The following is a 17,744-nucleotide window of genomic DNA, read 5'->3' on the forward strand; positions in this document are numbered from 1 at the left end:
AAGGCAGAAGAGAATCTCTCCTCCTCTGGCATCCCGGAGGAACCAGACCCAGAAAAGGTACCAAACTGAGGATGGAAACCGTATGCGCCAAAAAATGGCGACTTACCCGTGGACTCCTGCCTACGGTTATTCAATGCAAATTCTGCTAAGGGCAAGAACGAGGACCAGTCCTCCTGATTCTCAGCCACAAAGCACCTCAAGTAGGTCTCCAGGTTTTGATTGGTACGCTCCGTCTGACCATTCGACTGTGGATGAAAAGCCGACGAGAAAGAAAGTTGAATGCCAAGTCGAGAGCAGAACGCCCTCCAAAACCTGGAGACAAACTGCGTGCCCCTATCAGAGACAATATCCGAAGGAATACCGTGCAATTTAACAATATTATCCACAAAAATCTGCGCAAGAGTCTTAGCGTTAGGGAGATTTGTTAGTGGTATAAAGTGAGCCATTTTACTGAATTGATCGACTACCACCAAAATCACTGTTCTCCCGGAGGAACTCGGTAGGTCCGTAATAAAGTCCATGGACAAATGTGTCCAAGGACGAGATGGAATAGACAATGGAAGAAGTGAACCAGGCGGTCGAGTATGAGTAACCTTAGACCGAGCGCAGGTTTCACAAGCTGCCACGTAATTCTCAATACTCTTACGCAAACCTGGCCACCAGAACCTCCGGGACACCAGATCACAGGTGGACTTACCACCAGGATGTCCAGCGAGAACAGTATCGTGATGTTCCTTAAACACCTTGTATCGTAGGCCCTCAGGAACAAACAACCTCCCTGGGGGACACGAACCAGGAGCCCCCTCCTGAGCTCCCAACACCTCTATCTCCAATTCAGGGTACAGAGCGGAGACCACCACTCCATCCGCCAAAATCGGCGCTGGATCTTCTGAATCACCTCCCCCAGGGAAGCTGCGAGACAAGGCATCAGCCTTGACGTTCTTGACCCCTGGGCGAAAGGTAACCACGAAAATGAACCTCGTAAAAAAAAAGTGACCATCTGGCCTGCCTAGGGTTCAGACGCTTGGCAGATTGCAGGTAAGCCAAATTCTTATGGTCAGTATACACCGTAACGGGGTGAGACTCCCCCTCCAACCAGTGGCGCCATTCCTCAAAGGCCAACAACTCTCTATCTCCAACATCATAATTCCTCTCGGCAACCGAGAGCTTCTTGGAGAAGAAGGCACACGGGACCCACTTGCCAGGAGATGAACCCTGTGACAGCACCGCCCCAACCCCCACCTCTAATGCATCAACCTCCACTACGAATGGTTGAGACACATCCGGCTGCACCAGAATGGGAGCGGACGCAAAACGCTCCTTAACAGCCGAAAAGGCCTGTAACGCCTCATCTGACCAGACAGAGACATCGGCGCCCTTCTTGGTCATATCAGTAAGAGGTTTTACTAGGGTAGAATAATTCAAAATAAATTTCCTATAATAATTTGTAAACCCCAAGAACCGCATCAAAGCTTTCTGATTCTCTGGTCGGTCCCACTCCAGAACCGCCCGGACCTTTTTCGGGGTCCATACAAAAACCGGAATCCGAAAGCATGTATCCCAAGAACGGAAGCTCTTGCACCACAAACAAACATTTCTCCAATTTGGCATACAACTTATTCTCCCGAAGGATCCTCAAAACCTGTCTCACATGATCCTGATGGGTCTTCAGATCAGGAGAATAAATTAAAATGTCATTCAGGTAAACTACTACGAACCTCCCCACCAAGTGATGAAAAATGTCATTGACGAATCGCTGAAATACTGCTGGCGCGTTCGTCAACCCAAAAGGCATCACCAGGTTCTCAAAATGACCCTCGTGCGTATTGAAGGCCGTTTTCCACTCATCCCCCTCCTTGATCCTGATCAGACTGTAGGCTCCTCTCAAATCCAACTTGGAGAACACCTTGGCTCCAACAATCTGATCAAAAAGATCAGAGATCAAGGGCAGGGGATATGGATCCCGGACTGTAATACGGTTTAACTCCCGGAAATCCAAACACGGTCTCAGTGATCCATCTTTTTTCTTCACAAAGAACAAACCTACTGCCACTGGAGACTTAGATGGTCTAATATGACCCTTTGCCAAACTCTCGGCGACATACTTTCGCATGACCTCTCTTTCGGGTTGAGAGAGGTTGTAAAGCCGAGACTTTGGCAACTTGGCGCCAGGAATGAGATTAACTGGACAATCATAGTCCCGATGAGGGGGCAATTCCTGAGCCCCACCCTCCGAAAAAACATCCGCAAAATCCGAGAGATACGGAGGTAAAGCCGTAATGGACACTTCAGAAATAGATGTGACAAGACAATTGTCCGAACAAAACTCGCTCCAACCAATGATTTGTTTCGCTTGCCAGTCTATAATTGGGTTATGTCTAATCAACCATGGCAACCCCAAAACTATAGGAGCTAGCAAATCCTTCATGACAAAACAAGAAATAATTTCAGCATGTGAATCACCCACCCTTAAATGAATACCATGAACAATGTGAGTGAGACTCCTTTGAGAAAGAGGGGAAGAATCAATTGCAAAAACACGAATCTCGTTTTCTAACGTGCAAGTACTTAGTCCCAGGTCTTGAAGAAAAAGAAAGTCAATTAGGTTTACCCCAGCACCACAATCAAGGAATACATCAACAAACACATTTTTTGACTCTAGCGCCACCATAGCTGAAAGGAGAAAACGGGAACTGCAGGGAGCTTGCATACCTGTCTGCTCCACCACACCATTCATACTACCAAGTGTGAGGGAGTTTTTTTTTTCTTTTTTCTTTTTCTCTTCCACCTGTGATTTAACATGAGGACAAAAGTAACATAGTTTGTGCAATTTCCTAAAGTCTCTACTATCAGAATGGCAAGAAATCTGACCCAATTGCATGGGTTCCTCCGCTACTCCAGAGTTATAAGCAATATCACCCTGGGCAGAAGAAGAAACAAAACCACACGCAGGAGGGATCCCCTGCACGGAGGGACCCTTACCCCTCTCTCGGATACGTCTATCCAACCGTATAGCCAAAGACATTACATTCTCTAAAGTATCCGGATACTCATGAAAAGCCAGGGCATTCTTCAACCTTTCAGATAACCCCTGACAAAACTGACTACTTAACGCGGGGTCGTTCCACCCCGACTCAGTAGCCCACCTCCTAAACTCTGTACAGTAACCCTCTGCAGTATGTTCACCCTGCAGTAAGTTACGCAATTTCGATTCTGCCATCGAGACCCGATCTGGGTCATCGTAAATCAATCCCAGGGCTTGGAAAAATTCTTCCACTGACCGGAGAGCCGGAGAACCGGGCGGCAGAGAAAAAGCCCAGGATTGAGCGTCCCCTTTAAGCAGAGACATGATGATACCAACCCTCTGATCCTCATTACCTGACGAAAATGGACGCAGTCGAAAGTACAATTTGCATGACTCTTTAAAGCAGAAAAAATCATCCGTACTCCCTGTAAATCTGTCGGGAAGAGTGACTTTAGACTCCCCACCAATTTGACCTGTACCTGATGCCAGAAACCTCTGACACTGTGTGACCGTACCACGCAGATCCGCAACCTCTAGGGATAAACCCTGCATGCGGTCAACCAGTGCATCAATTGACGCCATCACAAAAGCGCTGAGTGATGGCAGTCACAGTATGGCGGATTATAATGTCACGGCGGGCGTGCACTCAGTATGACAGATAACGAACCAACCAGGCTCTGGGCAAGAGACAGGGGAAGGGTCACCTCCTAGTAAATCCCTGACCTCTTTCTCTGCACTGCTCAGCCCATCTACAGATCTTGAAGGTAGATCTGAGATGTCCCCGTGCCTGGGCTGACAAAACCCTGAATTCCCTGAGATGGCAGTGAAAAGGATCCCTCAGCTTGGACAGGAGGATCCCTCTTGGACAGGAGGAGTCTGTGAACACTGTACCAAGCTGACCTTATCTGCTCCTCAGGGACGGCGTAACGTCACGCCTTGGTAACCAGTGAATATACCGTATCTCGCTGGCTCTACGTATTTGATGTCCGACGTCAGTCGGGGTACGGTATTTCTGTCGTGTTTCTCCTGTTTTAAACATTAGACACCCAGAGCCAATGTCTGCAATTGGCAATAATGCTGATCACATTTCACTCCTCTGATGCCGTGTTAAATTGTGACCACACCATCTGAAGTGGTATTTTCCCGGGAGGGCTCTGCTCCTAGGGCTTCAACAGCTTCCCTGTGCAAAGATCGAGAACACTGTTGCTTCTATATAAAAGCCTGCCTTCTCTCTGAAGAAACCAAGACTTTTATAACTGTGGCAGGCATCGGATGCTTCAGAGGGCACGAGACTGCTATAGCAATCAAACAGCTCCCTCGATTTTTGCATAGGGAAGCTGTTCGTATCATAGGTGCGCAGCACTCCAGGGGAAAGACTGATCAGATGTCATGGTCAAAATTGACCACAGCATCTGAGGGGTTAAATGACATTGCCTCTGGGTGTATGCTGTGTAAAACAGCAGGTACCCGGCGGCTACAACACTCACTTAGCTTCTGTGCAGGCGCAATATTTAAAGGACGGACTTCCGCCATCTATGTATAGGTCATTAAAAGGTCTAAAAGACCCATGTTTGTTCAGAATAAAAAAATACGAGCTTCAAAATCATAAAAAAAAAGTTTTAAAAAAAATGGTAAAAAAAATATATAAAAAAAGCTTACGAGCAGGCACAATTTTTAAAGGACGGACTTCTGCCATCTATGTGCTTGGTATTGCAGCTTAATCCTATTTACATTAATCAAACTCAGCTGCACAAAGGCCACGTGACCAATGGATGGGTTGCCACAGGTGCTTCAGTCTCTACCTGGTATGACCTATATTCAGGAGGTCAGTGTTGGTATCTTTTTACTATTGCATTGAAGCTGCGGTACTTTTTCCCCTGCATTGATTAGGAGCCTCCCTGCTCTGCGATTTGGTAGTCCTGTGCTTTCACTCTGGCTGACTCCAAGTATGACTCCGTATACAAAGCTCTGCTCTCTTGGAGTCCCTGTTTTCACTCTGGTTCACTCCACTCTATATATGGCTGTCTCTCCATTAGCGCTATGATTATAAAGCATTCTGACAGTGCTTAATACCCCTGCATATATTTAACTTTTATTCTGCCTCCCCTGTCACTGCTGGGTCCTGACCTTCTATATAGGAGGCAGAAACTCTAAGCAGTGAGCCGCAAAGCTCGCCATTATTAAAAGGAGTATTTTCTCTGATTAAAAACCATGCATAATGAACAGGTATCTACACATACATCACTTTATATATCAGACATTGTATGAGCGTTCTTTTTTTCGTTTATGAGGATAAAAGCAGAAGTATAACTATGTTAGTAATTGTGTAAAATAAGTAACAAAAATCACATATCCATTATAGGAGAACAATAAAAAAAAAAAATCAGATGAGGCATTTTCATCAAATTACAGAAATGAACACCACCCGATGGAACCCACTGACTATGATGGAATCTGGTATCCATTAGAAAACCGGGCATTTTACCAAACATGAAAACGCAGCATGATGTGCTTTTCTGTCCAATACAGATGTGGGCGATATGTAACATGGACTTACATATAGGGGTCTTATTTTCCAGAAAGGGTGAGAAGATGACCATTCATCTAATCCTCTTGGCACGGAATTAGTTATTTTTATTGACGCCATAACAGAGAAATTTACCAGCATCCAGATCAAAGCATAATATTAGTTACACCAAAGACAGAAAAAATACCAGTAAAGTCTCCGAGGTACACTGCCCCTCCAGTCCACACTGGATCTTCTGTAAACCTGTGGAGCACTTCTCCAGTGATACCCATTACACAATGCAGTAATAGTGACTATTACTAGACAGGAAAATAGATTTCTGACAGAATGAAAATACATTTCCTCACTGACATAAACCCTCATCTATTATTAGTTTTATATGACAAACCAGGGCAAACTGGATTCCTGCATAGGACTGCACAGGTAAGGGACAGTAGTAACACAAGTGTAGGAGATGGATTTTCCCTGGCTTTGTGGTTATTTGCTTCTCTATAACAGCTTATTCAATTACGCCTGTTCACATGAGGCCAGTGCAACAATTGAAATTAAAACAAAACAGGAAAAAATTACTTAATTTTTTTTTTTTAAAAGGAGCAGAACATAGAATATGATCGAACCATTGGTGTTAAATAACACCCCGTGTTAAGCCATGCCCCCAAAACCACACACCCTTTTTACATGTGTAAACATGGCTGGTATTTTTTATTGGAAAAGGTGGCAACACTATATGTAGCACTTCCTATTGTTGTATCCAACCAAACCCACAATGCACTTCTCCTTTTTCTGCCAAAGCTCCAGCACTGATGCTAATAATGCCCAACTAGTTTATAGCTCCACCAACCCAGTTAGTTCCATAGTCAATCCCCTATAACTGCTCGTGTCGCTACTTTGACATGCCATGGACATAACAATATAGGAAATAATAAAGAGCTGCATGGACATGGTCATGTGACCACAGCCCAGAACGTTAGATAAGAGCAATAAAGGTACAAGAAATACATAACAAAAATGTAGTTATTTTCATGAATTATTACTTTAAATGGGTTATCCAAGACCTATAATGCCACCCCATAAGCCTGGGCCCCTCACAGAGGAAGTTCATACAAACCAGAAAATCCTGCCCGATACCCATTATGAGGCCAGTTATCTGGTAAAACATGTCAGGGGACAGGATTTTATTATTTCAGAGGACAGCGCCTTTTAGAAAAATGAGAAAAATGTGCAGGGTCAGTGACAGTAACTGACCAAATAGCAGTAATAGTAGGGTGTTTTGGGGAATTTGCACTATCCCCTGAGCACCCATGCAGTACAGTTTGGAACTCAATTAAAGGCGCTTGCTAATTTTAACTGAGCAATAGTTCTTAGCACTGTAAAAATTTGCATCATAGTTATGTTTATTTATGGAATAACAAATAAAAGTTACGTTTTATTATTGTCTGGGGCAAGTAAGGGTATAATAGATGCTAAAACAGCATAACAAATCAAGGATATATAAAAGGAAATCTGTCACCAGTTTTATGCTGCTCTCTCTGAGGATAGCATAAATGGGCAACAGAGCCCCTAAGCACTTTCTTGAACTGACCCAAGCGTGTTGATAAAATCAGTATTGAGCCCTGCTGCCGATTGTCATAGAAAAAGAGCTGTCACTCAATGGCAGGGTGCATGGAGAGCTGGGAGCTCATGAACATCAGGCTTGAACTTGTACTGAGCAGACTCCAGTGATTGGCTTGCGCTGGAGCTGCTCAATATGATTTTAGCAAAGTAATTGGGTCGATTCAAGAAAGTGACCCAGCATTTTGCTCTAGTTTTCAGTCACCAGTTTATGCTACAGTGATTGGCTTGCCCTTTGACCCCTTCAGAGTGGTGCCGATTTTGGAAACTACATATTTTGCTTTAACTCCTCACCACTCAAAGGCCATAACTTTTTTTAATCTTTATGTTGATATATAGCTTGTATTTTACAAAACGAGATGTACTTCTAAAGGGTACCATTAAATGTGACATATAATTTAAGGAGCAACAAATGCAGTCACCATTTATATTTGGGTTTTGTTTCTGCAACATTCACTATGCAGATAAAATTACATCATGACAATTATTCCGTAGACCAGTACAATTACGGTGATATCACATTTATATACTGTTTATTATATTTTATTATATTTTGTCACTTAAAAAAAATTGTGTTGCCTTGTTCTGACACCCATAACTTTTTTTTTTTCCTTTGAGGGAGTTTTCTGAGAACTTGTTTTTTGGGGGGTAAACTGTAGTGTTCAAGCCCATCATTTCAGGAAAACAAGTAATTATTTTAAGTACAGGTAAATACTAGTAATTACACTATGGCAGTGCTACAGGGGAGATGACACATAGTGTAAAAAAGAGGAAGCGGCACTCGCCTGTAGCGATGCCTTCTCTTCAAACCGCTGTTGGACCCCCGCAGGTGTTGGACGCCCGCAGATCAGATATTGATGACCTATCCTGAGGATGTACTTTGCTTAACATATATTGTCACTTTAATACCCAAGAACAAGGGCTGCACAACCCCTTTAATTCTTTTTTTTTTTTACCGCACGTGATAAATTATTTTTATATTCATACCAATTGCATTTTTTTATATTTTTCTTTATGATAAATGTGACTTTTTTAATATTTAATATTTCAGATTTATATAATATATTTAAAATATATTTTCAAAAACTGATTTTTACTTTTAATTTTAGTCCTCTTAGGGAATCTGAACATGTGATTGTTTAATCGCTTGTACAGTTAACAGCGATACATCTGTAGTAATTCGGCCAGCATTTTACACTGTTTCAGAGGCAGCGTGTAACAGGATCAATAAGGCCCCTAGCTGCCATAGTAAGCGCAAATGCCGACAGTGTGAGTGATATCTCTGCTACTGAATCAAAGGGTTAAAAGGCCAGGATCTGAGTTATATCCAGTCCTGGTCACTGCAGGTGGGTATCTGCTATACAATACAGCTGGGATCTTCCATGTATGGAGTGAGCACAGCCCTTTAGTCTGCTCCAAACACTCTTTTTGCACCTTAGGTGTACAGTTATGCTGAAGTTAACAAAGAGGTTAAAGGGGTTGTCTAATCTTGCCGTTACGTGAGATGAGACACAGTCCCGACCACCAGCTGGCTGGGAAACAGCAGAGCACTCTGGCACTTTCTGTAGTTCCCATTGTGGTGCAAGAGAGTTACAGAAATAGCGTAGCACAGCAAGCTATGATGTTTCCCTAACTCTGTTTCCATAGCTTTCATGCACTGCAATGGGAACTACTGAAATAGTGCGCAGGAGCGCTCTGCTGTTTCCTGGTTGGGACTATGTCTCATCTCACCTTAGTAACGGTGAGATGAGACAACCCCTTTAAGCCTTTATATTTAAATATCTATGAATCAACAGAAACCAACATTCAGTCAGGTGTAAATTCTTTGCTTACCGCAAAGTCCTTATATCCCATAATTTTAGGCAGTCACCAATGGCCATGGTCACAAAAAGATTATAAGCTTCAGATGGCTGTGTGCTAAATGCAGAACCCTAAGAACAGAAAACAAGATAAATAGATTAATAAAATAAGTTCAACAGACTACGGCTACTTTCACACTTGGGTCATTGTTTTTCAGTATTGAGATCTGGCAGAGGATCTCAATACTGGGGAAAAAAAAGTTTTCATTTAGTCCTCATGCATTCTGAATGGAAAGAGTTCTGTTCAGATGCATCAAGATGTCTTCTGTTCCGGCAGCATTCCGTTTTGTGAATGGACATAAAACCGCTGCAAGCTGTGGTTTGTGTCCGGTCATAAAAACTGAAAAATAAAAGGATCCGTCACTGAAAACAATGTAAATCAATGGTGATGGATCCGTTTTTTTACCCATTGACTTTCAATGTATTTAGTGTTCCATTTTGATTTCACACAACTGCATCCTAATGGAACGGATGCATCCTGATGTGCAAGATCAAAACAGATTCTTTTAATTTTGGTATTAAGATCCTCTGCAGGATCTCAATACCGGAATAAACTGTAAAAGACAGTCTTTATAGTAATCCATTTTTAAAATGAATGGTGTGGCAGACACAATCCAATGATACAGAAACCGGCTATGCAGACTTCATCCTGGCACTATAAATACTATCCCACACATTATTTATATTCATCATTATCAGGTAATACATCATTACATAAAGAAAATTCAATCTAAATACGACAAAAGGCTGTAAGGCTGTTTTCACACAGTCACCGTTTGATCAGTGATTTCCATCGGTGATTGTGAGCAAGAACCAGGGCAGAACACATGCAAACCTTTCTGTTATATCTATATACTATTTCTGTATAGGTGCAGTATAAATATCAATTTTTTTAAATAAATCCTTTAAACTCCTTAGCGCTGTTTAAATTCACCCCTTTAATCAACACTTTGCTTATTTGAAAATTAAACATTCGTGACATACCTGAAAACCTCATGTGATGCTGCTTTAAGTTTGAATAAACTGCCTAAACCTACTCTTAGATGGACTAACATGTCACCATGCCCTGGTAAATGGTCATTCCAACTATCCCCTCTCTCAGTGCAAGATGTGCTGGAAGCCACCCTGAAATTGGATTAGATCCTTCCCTATGATAGTTATAGGACAATGTCCTTAATGATATTTCACAGAGAATAGTCAAAATCCAAAATGCTCCCATCTGGCTCGTTCAGTTGTTCAAAATGCACTGTGATCAATGCTGATATATTCCATTATCTGTGGGAATGCCGTAAGATACAACGAGTATGGAAGATGATACAACATCTTAAGAATTATTTTAGCATTAATATTGCTCTTACCATTCTTACTATTTTATGTGATTCTGAGTCTCATAGGTATATTTATAGTATTTGTTCTATTTCACTTTAATCTTAAAGAGGACCTGTCACCACTCCTGACATGCCTGTTTTAATAGCTTCAAGCATTTCCCATGTAATAACAATTCAGGAGCATCTATTCTTATGGGTCTGTGTTGTGCAATTCCTTTATTATTTCTAGAAGTTATGAATTAATTGCTAGCAGTCTGCAGTTATGGTACAGAGGGGAGGTAACCCCCTAAACAGTCTAAAAATGGCAGCACTGATTGGATAGAGTGAGTCTGTGCAGGTACACCCCCCCCAACTGGTTACCACCCCTCTGTACCCTTACTGCAGACTGCTAGCAATTCATTCATAACTTCTAGCAGAAATAATAGAGGAATGGCACAACATACAGACATAAGAATGGATGTTTCAGAATTGTTATTACATGGGGAATGCATTAACTATTAAAATAGGCAGGTCAGGAGCGGTAAAAGGTCATCTTTAAGGGTCCAAAACAATTTCAACGATTAAGTAACTTTTCTGCTCCTACTCTTCATAAAAAACTGTAAAAAGAGTTTAGATAAATAATGAGATACATTTGCAAAACAATTACATTTTGTTCCATAGAGATTCATATAATCTATAAACTGATAATCACAGAGTTGCCCAAGATGCAAAAACAATGCAGCTCAAATCAGGCAATACTTGCTGAAAAAGTAGCTATGTACTAAAGCAGGCATGCTCAACCTACGGCCCTCCGCAGTAAAACTACAACTCCCACAATGCCCTGCTGTAGGCTGATAGCTGTAGGCTGTTCAGGCATGCTGGGAGTTGTAGTTTTGCAACAGCTGGAGGGCCGCAGGTTGAGCATGCCTGTACTAAAGCATTTAAAACTTTTACTAGATAGAATTAAAACCATAGGACTACACAAAACACAACAGTTACCTTAAAGAAGAACCCCTACAAAAATTATGTTCTCTTGCTTCTTAGACAGGTACATGATAATTGTCTTCATTATTATTTACATCATGTGCATTTCAAACGGGCCACAGAAATGAGGTACAAGAGTCACCAGTAATCTGGTTCCCTGGGAGTCTCCATGACAGATCTGAGACAACTTTCTCCTGACAGGACAGGAAAAAACACAGCATGCCTTTTCCTTAACTTTTTGTGGCCTGTTCTGGAGATAGGAGCGGATCTCAGAGGTGGGACACGCACCTATCTCCAGAATGGGCGTCCAAAAGTGAAGAAAACTATGGTAGAATTATTATTTTTCCAGTTCCACCACATTTGAACATTTTCAAGTTTCCCACTACATTGTAAGTAATATAAAATGGTGCCACTAGAAAGTACATCTTTTCCTACAAAAAGCAATCCCTCATACAGCTATGTGAATGGAAAAATAAAAACAGTTATGGCTCCAGGAAGGCAGGGAGTACAAAAATGAAAACAAAAAATTGAAAATTGGTGGGTGCTTAATGTCTCATCTTAGACATTGCTGGCATATCACTAGGATATGTCACATATCTCCAGAATGGGACCCCCAAAGTGAGCGCAGAGCAGTCAATGGCGACACTTGAGCGGTGCGCTCTCCATTAATTTGTAAGGGACTCCAACAGAAATAAATAGAGAACACACCATCCATGCTCGGTGCACTCTCCTGCACTTTCGGGGGGCCCGTTCAGGAGATAGGTGCGGGTTTCAGACGTGGGACCTGCACATAACTGACTTTGACAGCATATGCCATCAAAGTCTGAGATGATATAACCCCTTTAAGGGGTTAAAGTGGTTGTCCAGGATTTTGATATTGATGGCCTATCCTCAGAATAGTTCATCAATATCTGATGTGTAGGGTTGAGACTTCTGGCACCCCTTGTAATCAGCTGTTTAAAGAGGCTTTGGAACTCCTGTGAGGGCTGCAGCCTCTTCCTGGGCCAGCTATACAATGCAAGGAATTGTGCTGTATTGTAAAGGTATTTTGAAGAACTGATTGGTTCTCTCCCCTTTAATTATGTCTCTTTTATATTACCTTTATAATTCTGTGTAATCATGTCTTCTTTGTAATGTAGTGGGTTAGAGATAGTTTGTATCAATCCCCCATTGTGCTGATAAGACCACATTCCTGAGTGATGTCAGAGATATGTGTGCAGCACACTGCAGGAGAGGCTGAAAGGTATAACTCTGGTTTTCACACATACAGGGAGTGCAGAATTATTAGGCAAGTTGTATTTTTGAGGATTAATTTTATTATTGAACAACAACCATGTTCTCAATGAACCCAAAAAACTCATTAATATCAAAGCTGAATATTTTTGGAAGTAGTTTTTAGTTTGTTTTTAGTTTTAGCTATTTTAGGGGGATATCTGTGTGTGCAGGTGACTATTACTGTGCAAAATTATTAGGCAACTTAACAAAAAACAAATATATACCCATTTCAATTATTTATTTTTACCAGTGAAACCAATATAACATCTCAACATTCACAAATATACATTTCTGACATTCAAAAACAAATCAGTGACCAATATAGCCACCTTTCTTTGCAAGGACACTCAAAAGCCTGCCATCCATGGATTCTGTCAGTGTTTTGATCTGTTCACCATCAACATTGCGTGCAGCAGCAACCACAGCCTCCCAGACACTATTCAGAGAGGTGTACTGTTTTCCCTCCTTGTAAATCTCACATTTGATGATGGACCACAGGTTCTCAATGGGGTTCAGATCAGGTGAACAAGGAAGCCATGTCATTAGATTTTCTTCTTTTATACCCTTTCTTGCCAGCCACGCTGTGGAGTACTTAGACGCGTGTGATGGAGCATTGTCCTGCATGAAAATCATGTTTTTCTTGAAGGATGCAGACTTCTTCCTGTACCACTGCTTGAAGAAGGTGTCTTCCAGAAACTGGCAGTAGGACTGGGAGTTGAGCTTGACTCCATCCTCAACCCGAAAAGGCCCCACAAGCTCATCTTTGATGATACCAGCCCAAACCAGTACTCCACCTCCACCTTGCTGGCATCTGAGTCGGACTGGAGCTCTCTGCCCTTTACCAATCCAGCCACGGGCCCATCCATCTGGCCCATCAAGACTCACTCTCATTTCATCAGTCCATAAAACCTTAGAAAAATCAGTCTTGAGATATTTCTTGGCCCAGTCTTGACGTTTCAGCTTGTGTGTCTTGTTCAGTGGTGGTCGTCTTTCAGCCTTTCTTACCTTGGCCATGTCTCTGAGTATTGCACACCTTGTGCTTTTGGGCACTCCAGTGATGTTGCAGCTCTGAAATATGGCCAAACTGGTGGCAAGTGGCATCTTGGCAGCTGCACGCTTGACTTTTCTCAGTTCATGGGCAGTTATTTTGCGCCTTGGTTTTTCCACACGCTTCTTGCGACCCTGTTGACTATTTTGAATGAAACGCTTGATTGTTCGATGATCACGCTTCAGAAGCTTTGCAATTTTAAGAGTGCTGCATCCCTCTGAAAGATATCTCACTATTTTTGACTTTTCTGAGCCTGTCAAGTCCTTCTTTTGATCCATTTTGCCAGAGGAAAGGAAGTTGCCTAATAATTATACACACCTAATATAGGGTGTTGATGTCATTAGACCACACCCCTTCTCATTACAGAGATGCACATCACCTAATATGCTTAGTTGGTAGTAGGCTTTCGAGCCTATACAGCTTGGAGTAAGACAACATGCATAAAGAGGATGATGTGGTCAAAATACTCATTTGCCTAATAATTCTGCACGCAGTGTACATTAGGGGGCACTCCATTAAAGACTTCATTCTAAGTAGGATGTAAGTATTGATTTGCCCTATCTCTTGTACACCCTGGGGTGTAGCGGCCACGTGCGGTAACATGGCCGACTCGGAGACCCCCCCACTGATGATTATTTACTTTTTATTATTCTGTATGTGATTTGTCTGTGTTATCTTATATTTAATAACAATTAGTTATTCATTCTTTTGAATTTCTGTTTTAAAACATGCTTGGCAAGTTGTGAGGAAGCTGCAGCCACTGCCGCTTTAAACAGCTTATTGGCAGGTGTGCTGGGAGTCGGATCTCCACCAATCAGATATTGATGACCAATCCTGAGGATAGTCCATCATTATCAAACAACCCCTTTTAGAATTTATCAGCTGAATGGATTAGGACTGACACCCTCCTCAAAAAGTGGAAAAAAAGAGTGCAGTAAGTAATCTCTGAAATGTATTTGACTTCCAGTCTTCTGGAATTCCTCACTACGAGTATCAAGGCCCAAGCCGATCTTACCTTAAAATTTAAGAAAAACTTACAAAAATATGAGCCATAAAATAGATGAAAAAATGAAAGAATATACATATGAAAATATTTTTTCACATTTTTGGTATTTTGTGGCTCATATGTTTGTAGAATTTAGTTATGTTCTTAGAGCCCTACCAGCCACTATATGGTCTACGAGGGTACTTTCCAATATACTGTATATTTATTTGATTTATTAGACAGAGCATAGGTACCTTTACTATTTGGTTGTTTTTTTATCATTGTGTCACTTCAGCAAATAACATTTATCATGTAGAGAAAGTTAATACAAGGCCATTACTAAGGTATTGTTATTATCCATATTGCTTCCTTTGCTGGCTGGATTCAATTTTCTATCACATTATACACTTCTCGTTGCCATGCTTATGACCACCCTGCAATCCAGGAGTGGTGGCCGTGCTTGCACACTATGGAAAAAAGTACCATCCTATGTGAGCTCTTACACTCCCGGCCACCAGAGAGGCGGGCACTTTTTCCTATAGTGTGCAAGCACGGCCACCGCTGATGGAATGCAGGGTGGTAGTAACCATGGAAACAAGCAGTGTATAACGTGATGGAAAAATGAATGAAACCAACAAAGGAAGCAATATGGATAATAACAATACATTAGTAAGTGCCTTGTATTAACTTTCTCTACATGATAAATGCCACTTGCTAAAGTGAAACAACCCCTTTAAGGATGTTCCAAACTTTAATTCTAAAGAGACAATGCTTCACAATACTTTGACAAGACATCAAGCCAATATAAAGGGATGGAAGACTTCCGGTTCCGGCGCTGGGATGAAAAGTGGTGTAGGGAGGAGCTCCGCTTTAACATCTCCCCAGAACAGCACATAACTGCATATAAAGCTGTCAGCTGGCACTTGTAAGCAGTGGCTTCACGTTCCCTACCTGTACCAGACGTTCCTCCATGGAGAAATATCTGCTCCGGAGCAGGGGCAAGCCGGTGCACATGCAAGAGTGCCCAGACGGAGGTGAAGGCAACATGGTGCCGGATAAGCGCGAACGCCAAGAAAATTGCGAGCATCGAGAAAATCGTGAATACCGCAAAAATCGTGAGCATCAAGAAAATAGCGAACATAGAGAAAATCGCGGTCATAGAGAAAATCACGAGAAGCGAGAAACTCGCGAACGCCATGAGAAGCGGGCGCATCAAGAAAATTGCGAACTTCGAGAAAATCGTGAACAGCATGAAAACCGTGCAAGTCAAGAAAAGCGGGAACATTGCGAAAATCGTGAAAGATGCGAAAATTGGGAAAACAACTCGAATATATATGAGAAGGAAGCCCATTCCCCAGACCTGATTGTGGAAGAGCAGGGACTGATATCTACTGGCAGTCTGGGAACCCTGCTGGACTATAAGAAATTAGCAATTAAAGAACTAAACATCTGGCCCCAGACATCAAAGACTCACTCATTACGGTGGTGTCAGCCTCACTTCAGGAGATACGTGCTGAAGTTGAATCTCATTCTTCTAGACTGGAAGAAATGGAGCAAAGAATTGTAGATCTGGAAGAAGAAGCCACATGGACATACAATAAATTGGGAGTGATCTCACACGAAAACACTATACTGCGTGATCGCATGGAAAACCTGGAAAATAGGTCGCGCAGGAACAACTTGCAAATCTTAGGGGTTCCTGAATCCATGAAACCTTCGCAAATGCAGGACTTTTGTGAAGCAGAGATCCCAGCGGCTCTAGGTCTGACGGGCCTTAAGAGAGTGGAAAGAGCTCACCGTGTGGGACCTGCTGTGATAGTCACGTACACTACACACAGGGGGGAGGATAGTGACAACTGCGCTCCACACTCACCCCTGGCCCTGCCTACTTGCCTCGCAAGTCCTAATGACAGGGGACAACTAGACGGCAGTCCCTAACTTAGGATACGTGCTGGGAAGACAGACAAGACAAATAACGGAATGTGAATGGACTGGGTCAGAACCAAGAGAGCTACGCAGTACAAAGGGTTAAACAAAGAATGGTCAGGAGAAGCCGGGGTCAAATACCAGGAGAGTAGAGAAGTACCAGAGGAGTCCGCAAAGAGTAGTCAGGTGGGAGCCGAGGTCACAATACAAGGAGGGATGCGCAGTACAGGAGGAGCAGGCAGAGGATCGTCAGGGAACAGGATCAGGAGAGTAATCAGTAGTCCAACAAATAGCCAGGAACCTAGAATTAACAGGAAACCTGTGGCCAGCAGGCTGCCTGCATTTATAGTGGGGTCTGAGGGTCATGTGACGTGGCCAGCGTTACATGACCGACAGACAGACAAGTCGAGCACCGAGTGATCAGCTTGGCGCTCAAGGCAGACCTAGGAGCAGGGAGCCTCCCAGCTAGCAAAGCTGCCCTGGGAACGAGGCCAAACACAGATCCTTGCTCCCGAAGCTAAGCAGCAGGTCTGCGGCTGATGGGAGACCGAGTGCGCCTTTGGCACCCCATGACTGTACCTCCCCCTTTTGCGAGGGGCCACCGGACCCAAGACTTCAGGCGATGGCCTTTCAGGGTGTTCTAAATGAAATTTTTGAACCAGTCTAGGAGTATGAACCTCCCTAGCAGGAACCCAAGATCTCTCTTCGGGTCCATACCCCTTCCAGTGAATCAGGTACTGTAAGGAATTACTCTCCTGACATCCACTATCTTAGACACCACATACTCGACACCATCATTAATAAGAATCGGCGGAGGCGAGGCTTTCGACGGTACAACAGGTTCAAAATATTTTTTAAGTAGAGATTTATGAAATACATTATGAATGTGGAACGACTCGGGCACCTCCCTGATCTTATACGTCCAATAAAACGAGGAGCAAATTTTCTAGCAGCTACCTTGAGAGATAGATTCTTGGAGGACAACCATACTTTATCCCCAACCTATAAGTTTACCCCCTTGGAACGTCTCCTATCGGCCTTGAGTTTTTGGGAACTTTGAGCCTTTTCTAGGTTCGATTGAACCCCGGGCCCAAACTGTGCACAGTTCGGAGGAGAGTTTATCTGCTTCAGGGTTAGAGGAGGAGACGGACGACCCAGAATGAAAACGGGGATGAAAACCATGGTTACAAAAGAAAG

The 17,744-nt window shown here is 42.7% G+C and overlaps 1 protein-coding gene across 5 annotated transcripts in view; it reads right to left on the reverse strand.

Annotated features, from left to right (window-relative positions):
* WDR27 (WD repeat domain 27) overlaps nt 1–17,744 on the reverse strand; it is a 696,346-nt gene that overhangs the window by 244,866 nt on the left and 433,736 nt on the right. For all 5 annotated transcript variants that reach the window (XM_040429334.1, XM_040429333.1, XM_040429335.1 and 2 more), the window contains one exon: nt 8,997–9,094. In XM_040429334.1, coding sequence (XP_040285268.1) covers nt 8,997–9,094 — 98 coding nt within the window. The remainder of the gene's footprint in view (nt 1–8,996; nt 9,095–17,744) is intronic.

This window comes from Bufo bufo, chromosome 4 (genome assembly GCF_905171765.1).
Source record: "Bufo bufo chromosome 4, aBufBuf1.1, whole genome shotgun sequence".
In the NCBI taxonomy this organism is placed as follows: Eukaryota; Metazoa; Chordata; class Amphibia; order Anura; family Bufonidae; genus Bufo; species Bufo bufo.